Here is a 6245-nt window from a genome sequence, read left to right as displayed (position 1 = left end):
CATCACAGAACTGGGATCCGTGTGCTTGGAGATCTCCAGGATCACTGAGTCCCAGCCGTGCCCCATCCCCACCCTGTCCCCAGCCCTGAGCCCCCAGTGCCACCTCCAGTCCTTTCCTGGGCACCCCAAACCTCCCTGGGCACCCCAAACCTCCCTGGGCACCCCAAACCTCCCTGGGCACCCCTTCTCAAGCACCTTTCCCATGGGATTTTCCCTCATGTCCAACCAAACCCCCCTGAGCTGCCCTGAGGCCTTTCCCTCTCCTCCTGTCCCTGTTCCCTGCGAGCAGATCCCAAATCCCCCCCGGCTGTCCCCTCCTGCCAGGGACTTGTGCAGAGCCAGAAATTCCCCCTGAGCCTCCTTTGCTCCAGCCTGAGCCCCTTCCCAGCTCCCTCAGGAATTCTCCAGCCCCTTCCCAGCTCCCTCAGGAATTCTCCAGCCCCTTCCCAGCTCCCTCAGGAATTCTCCAGCCCCTTCCCAGCTCCCTCAGGAATTCTCCAGCCCCTTCCCAGCTCCCTCAGGAATTCTCCAGCCCTTCCCAGCCCCATTCCCTTCCCCAGCCATTCTGTGCAGCTCTATGTTGTCTGTCCCATACCCTGACAGATGAAGCCCCCTCAGGGCGATGTCCCCAGAGCCAGCCCAGGGCCAGCTCTGTCACTCTCAGGTCACAGAACTCCTGTCCCCTCCTCCCGGTGCCACCTCTCAGCCCCAGGGGCTCTTCCCTGTCCCGAGGAAGGTGAGGGCTGGCTCCTCAGTGATGGCTCAGGGACACTGGCAGGAGCCTGGAGCCAGCCAGGACAACCCATGGGATGCTCCAAACCCATCCCAGGTGGGGAGAACAACTTGGAACCTCTGGAATTGGGGAGTTCAGAGGAGCCTCTGGTGAAGCAGCAGGGCTGCAGCACATGGGTACATGAGACAGATGGGATATAAAAATCCCCTTTTTCTCTAGGAAGACTCTCCCAAGTGTCCTCATCCCCTTGGAATCTGAGCTCCTTCCAGGGGCATTAATCAGCCTGGCTTCCATTTGTCACGCTGAGGTCGCTCACCCTCCCTCAGGGTCCCATTTGGCCGGGAGAATTCACTTTATCTGCTGATGTAGGGAGAAAAATATTACTAAAAGCTTGACTTTCAAACCTTGCTCGTGTGAAAGAGTCGGGTCTCTCCCGTTTCCAGCCGGATTCCTGCCCCAGGCTGAATTCCTGCCCCGGCCCAGCGCTGACTTCGGCTGCCCCAAGCGCAGCCAGCGGCTCATAAAGGCAGCACAAAGGAAACAATATTTTAAAATCTGCTTTACTGGATTCAAGTGGGATCTGCACTAATGAACAGCCAGTCAGGAAGTCGTGTCTTCCTCAGGGAATTGTTTCAGGAAAAGTGAATTATAATCCAGGGTGCACTCAGGGAAAAAAATGAGATGGACTTTGGGGAGGGCTGATAGGAAATCCATAATCCACCTCATTTTAGGTGCCAGTTGGGACTGCACGGGCTTTAAGGTCCCTTGCAATCCAAACCATCCTGGAATTCTGGAAATGGTTTCCTTGCCTGCTTTGGCACAGGATTTGGCACAAATCCTTCATCTTCTCCTCTCCCAAGTGTCCCTGTTGTGCTCTCCATGACAAAACCAAGGGTCCAGCAGAAACCCTGGGGTCAGTCCCCAGCAGCCTCCCACGCTGGCCAGGCCCAGGAGAGGGGCAGCAGCACAGGGACTGCAGACTGAGGGACACTCCAGCCGTGTTTTCACATCACCACCACCACAATCCACCTCCATGGAAATCCTTCCAGATCCCAGCCAGGAGAGAACCTGTCCCAGACACCCAGCCAGGCCCACCAGCCCCTGCTGGAGAGGGGCTCTCCTTGGGAGGGATCCCAAAAAACCATCCAAACCTGCTGGAGAGGGGCTCAAAACCATCCAAACCTGCTGGAGAGGGGCTCAAAACCATCCAAACCTGCTGGAGAGGGGCTCAAAACCATCCAAACCTGCTGGAGAGGGGCTCAAAACCATCCAAACCTGCTGGAGAGGGGCTCAAAACCATCCAAACCTGCTGGAGAGGGGCTCAAAACCATCCAAACCTGCTGGAGAGGGATCCCAAAAACCATCCAAACCTGCTGGAGAGGGGCTCTCCCTAGGAGGGATCCCAAATCCATCCAAACCTGCTGGGGAGGGGTTCTCCCTAGGAGAGATCCCAAAAAACCATCCAAACCTGCTGGAGAGGGGCTCCCCTCCCTAGGAGGGATCCCAAATCCATCCAAACCTGCTGGAGAGGGGCTCTCCTTGGGAGGGATCCCAAAAACACCCCCAGGGCTGCCCGTGACACAGAAGGATCAGGATTGATTCCCTCAGGATGGAATTCACAGCACAAAGGAAGAAGGAGTGGAAATGGTCATAAAGGAAGGAATGGAAGGCACTTCTGAAGGGAAAAAAAAGCCTCTCATTTTAAAATGAAGCAGATGTCAAAGCAAAAGGTGAATTTTTACACCTCTTTTCCATCTCATCCAGGAGGTTTCCAGCTGTGGTCAGACTGTGGACACACATCTGTCCTACACAGCAATGATCAAAGGACAAATGTGAATAACTGAAAACACAAACCTGCTCCCACAGGGTTGAATAAACGCCCAGTCCTGCCCTAATTCCACCCCCAGAGCTCTGCAGAACTTGCCCTAAAAGTCTCTGTGTACAGTAGATTTAGAGGGGATGACTCCACACTCTGGAATCAACACAAGACAAACACAATTTCCTGAGTTTTTGGGAAGAAGTTTGGTGTGTTGGAAGCAGTGACTGCAAATGTCAACAGGCTCCTTCCCCAGGACTGGAAACACGGGATGCTGCACCCACAGCAGCTTCAGCCAGCCTTGAACAGGGCAGGGGCACCTCAGGAGCATCCCCCACCGAGAAATCAGGGAAGGAGGGATGGCAACACCTCCTCCACCCATCCTGGGGGGAAATTTCATCACCCAAAGCTTTGTCCAGCCCTGGGGTCCCCATCCCTGGGGGGATTTCACAGCCCTGTGCATGTGGCACTTGGGGACACGGCTCAGGGGTGGCCCTGGCACTGCTGGGGGAACACTGGGCTCGGTCTCAGAGGGATTTGGGGGCAGCAAGGCCCTCAGGCTCCCTTTGTGTCTCCTGGAAAGCACAAACCAGCAGCTGAGTGGCCTTGACCGTGCTCCAAGCGAGGCAGGATCTCATCAGGGCTCCAACACCCCTGGTCTCCTTCCCAGGGAACAAAGCTGCCCCTGTGTCCCAGGGAATCCAGCAGCCCCACAACTCCCAGCCCCTTTTCCTTCAGGAGCACACAAAGCTCATTGCCAGCCCCAGAACAAAACCCCCAAGGCAAGGCAGCGATTCCATCCTGCCTGATCCCAAGGACAAGGCAGTGGAAGGAGCCAATTCCAGGTGAAGGCCGGGTTGGACAGGGCAGGGGGGGCACTTGAGGAGCTCCCAGGTCCTTGCTACAGATTCTCTGATCAACAGATAAAACTGGAGTTTGGGAAGTGGGAAGGTCTGAGGAGACCAGGCACAGTCTGAGCAGATTTATCCCAGCCATGGGATGGTGTTATTTGTAATCTGCACTGAGACCAGGCCAGATCAGGGAATCCTGGAATGGTTTGGGATGGAAAGGACCTTAAATCCCATCCCATCCCTGCCTTGGCAGGGACAGCTCCCACTGTCCCAGGTGGATCCAATCCCAATGTCCAACCCAGCCTTGGGCATTCCCAGGGATCCAGGGGCAGCCCCAGCAAATCTGGGAATTGCAGAATCCCAGGCAGGAATTCCTTGCCAAGATCCCAGCCCAATCTCCCCTTTCCCTTGGGAAGCCATTCCCTGGCTCCTGTCCCTGCAGCCCTTGGCCCCACTCCCTCTCCAGCTCTCCTGGAGCCCCTTTCAGGCTCTGGAGGGTCTCTCCAGAACTTTCCATCTGCAGTGGTGCCCAGCCCTCCCAGCACTGGGTGTTCCCTCCCAGCTGTCACAAACATGGGAGGCAGAGCTCATGGGAAGCCACAGCTCACACCCACCCTGCTCTCCTCAGATGTCTCTTCCTGTTTATCCATCCTGTGACTGCTCAGTGATCAAACTGGGACATTTCACAAACCTCATCCCCCCTGTACCTTCCCAGTGATGCTGCTCCAGGGCACAGCCCTGGCAGGACAATCCACCTGGAAAAGGGGATTATCCCAGGAAAGGCCTAAAAACCCCCCTGTCACCAGAGCTGTCCCTGCTCAGCCTCTCCTGGTCCCTACACAAACACAGCTGCACCAGTTAAAACAACTCACCTGTTTTATTGAGGGGTTCTGCAGTACAAAACATAACAAGGGAATTTTCTACATTGAGACAGGAATTAAAAAAATGTAAAAATCCTCATTAAAACCCATTGAACATAAATATAGAAAACTGCTATTCCAATCAGGGAGTTATAAATATATTATGAACCAAGTTTTTCCAGACTCTGTTTCCTCTGCAAGTGCCTAACACCACTATAAAAACACAGCTATTTATCTAAAACCCTGACACTGCCCCCAAATCACTGATTATTACACAGGGCAGAATTAATTAGCACAAAAGTGACCCAAGAGCACAAACTCGAGCTGCAGAAGCATTTACTGCTTTCTCCCTGTCCCAGCAGGTGCTGCTGCAGCCCAGGCTGGCAGGAGAGCTCCCCTCAGCTCCAGGACACCTTCTTCCCCAGGACACGGTTGGTGATTTTCTGAGAGAAAAACAAAAGGACACAGATGAGTTTTAGTGATTGGAAAATGAAAACTGCTGGGCACAGGTTCTCTGCAGAGATTGTTGTGCAGCCCCAGAGGGGTTTGGGTGGGAAGGGCCCTTCAAGCCCTCCAGGGCCACCCTAACCCTAACACCCAACTCCTAACCTTAACCCCAACCCCTAACCCTAACCCTAAACTCTAACCCTAAACCCAACCCCTAACCCCAACCCTTAACCCCTAACCCTAACACTTAACCCCAACCTCAAACCCCAACCCCTAACCTTAACCCCAACCCCTAACCCTAAACCTAAACCTAACCCTAACCCCTAACCCTAAACTCTAACCCTAACCCCAACCCCTAACCCTTAACCCCAACCCCTAACCCTAAACTCTAACCCTAACCCCAACCCCAACCCCTAACCCTAACCCTAACCCTAAACCCTAACCCTAACCCTAACCCTAACCCTAACCCTAACCCTAACCCTAACCCTAACCCTAACCCTAACCCTAACCCTTAACCCCAACCCCTAACCCTAAACTCTAACCCTAACCCCAACCCCTAACCCTAACCCTAAACCCAACCCCTAACCCCAACCCTTAAAGCCAACCCTTAACCCCTAACCCAAACCCCTAACCCTAACACTTAACTCCAACCTCAAACCCCAACCCTAACCCTTAACCCCAACCCCTAACCCTTAACCCCAATCTCTAACCCTAATCCTAATCCCAAACCCTAACCTCTAACTCCTAACCCTTAAGCCCTAACCCCAACCCCTAACACTAACCCTAAACTCTAACCCTAAACCCAGCCCCTAACCCTAACCCTAAACTCTAACCCTAACCCCTAACCCCAGCCCCTAACCCTTAACCCCTAACCCTAAACTCTACCCCTAACCCTTAACCCCAACCCCTAACCCCAACCCCTAACACTAACCCCAACCCAAACCCCTAACCCTAACCCCTGACCCTTAACCCCTAACCCCAGCCCCAACCCTTAACCCTAACTCCTAACCCTTAACCCCAACCCCTAACCCAACCCCCAACCCCTACCCCTGACCTCCCAGTGTCCCAGGGGCTGCAGCCCCATCCAGCCTGGCAGCGAGGACAATGAACAGCTGAGAATGGGAATTCAGCCCTTCCAGGACAATCCCAGCAGCTCAGAGGCTGCTCAGGGAGAGCAGCAGGATGGCCCTGGCACAGGACAGTCCCAGCAGCTCAGGGAGAACAGCAGGATGTCCCTGGCACAGGACAGTCCCAGCAGCTCAGGGAGAACAGCAGGATGTCCCTGGCACAGGACAGTCCCAGCAGCTCAGGGGCTGCTCAGGGAGAACAGCAGGATGTGCCTGGCACAGGACAATCCCAGCAGCTCATGGAGAACAGCAGGATGTCCCTGAGCTGCTCATGGAGAACAGCAGGATGTCCCTGGCACAGGACAGTCCCAGCAGCTCAGAGGCTGCTCAGGGAGAACAGCAGGATGTCCCTGGCAGGAACAGCCCAGGGATTATCCCTGGAGCTGGCTGAGGCTGCTCCCTGGGGCAGGA

General features: G+C 54.7%; 1 protein-coding gene across 1 annotated transcript in view; it reads right to left on the bottom strand.

Annotated features, from left to right (window-relative positions):
- Positions 1-4270: 4270 nt before the first annotated feature.
- The window catches only part of ALMS1 (ALMS1 centrosome and basal body associated protein), a 32814-nt gene continuing 30839 nt past the window's right edge, over positions 4271-6245 (bottom strand). Inside the window, exon 14 of the mRNA XM_058837903.1 lies at positions 4271-4703. Within this exon, the coding sequence (XP_058693886.1) occupies positions 4659-4703 (45 nt within the window). The 3' untranslated portion in view covers positions 4271-4658. The remainder of the gene's footprint in view (positions 4704-6245) is intronic.

Source organism: Poecile atricapillus, chromosome 4 (assembly GCF_030490865.1).
Source record: "Poecile atricapillus isolate bPoeAtr1 chromosome 4, bPoeAtr1.hap1, whole genome shotgun sequence".
NCBI lineage: Eukaryota > Metazoa > Chordata > Aves > Passeriformes > Paridae > Poecile > Poecile atricapillus.
The sequence above is the reverse complement of the archived record's forward strand: the minus strand, read 5'-3'. Positions and strand labels throughout refer to the sequence as shown.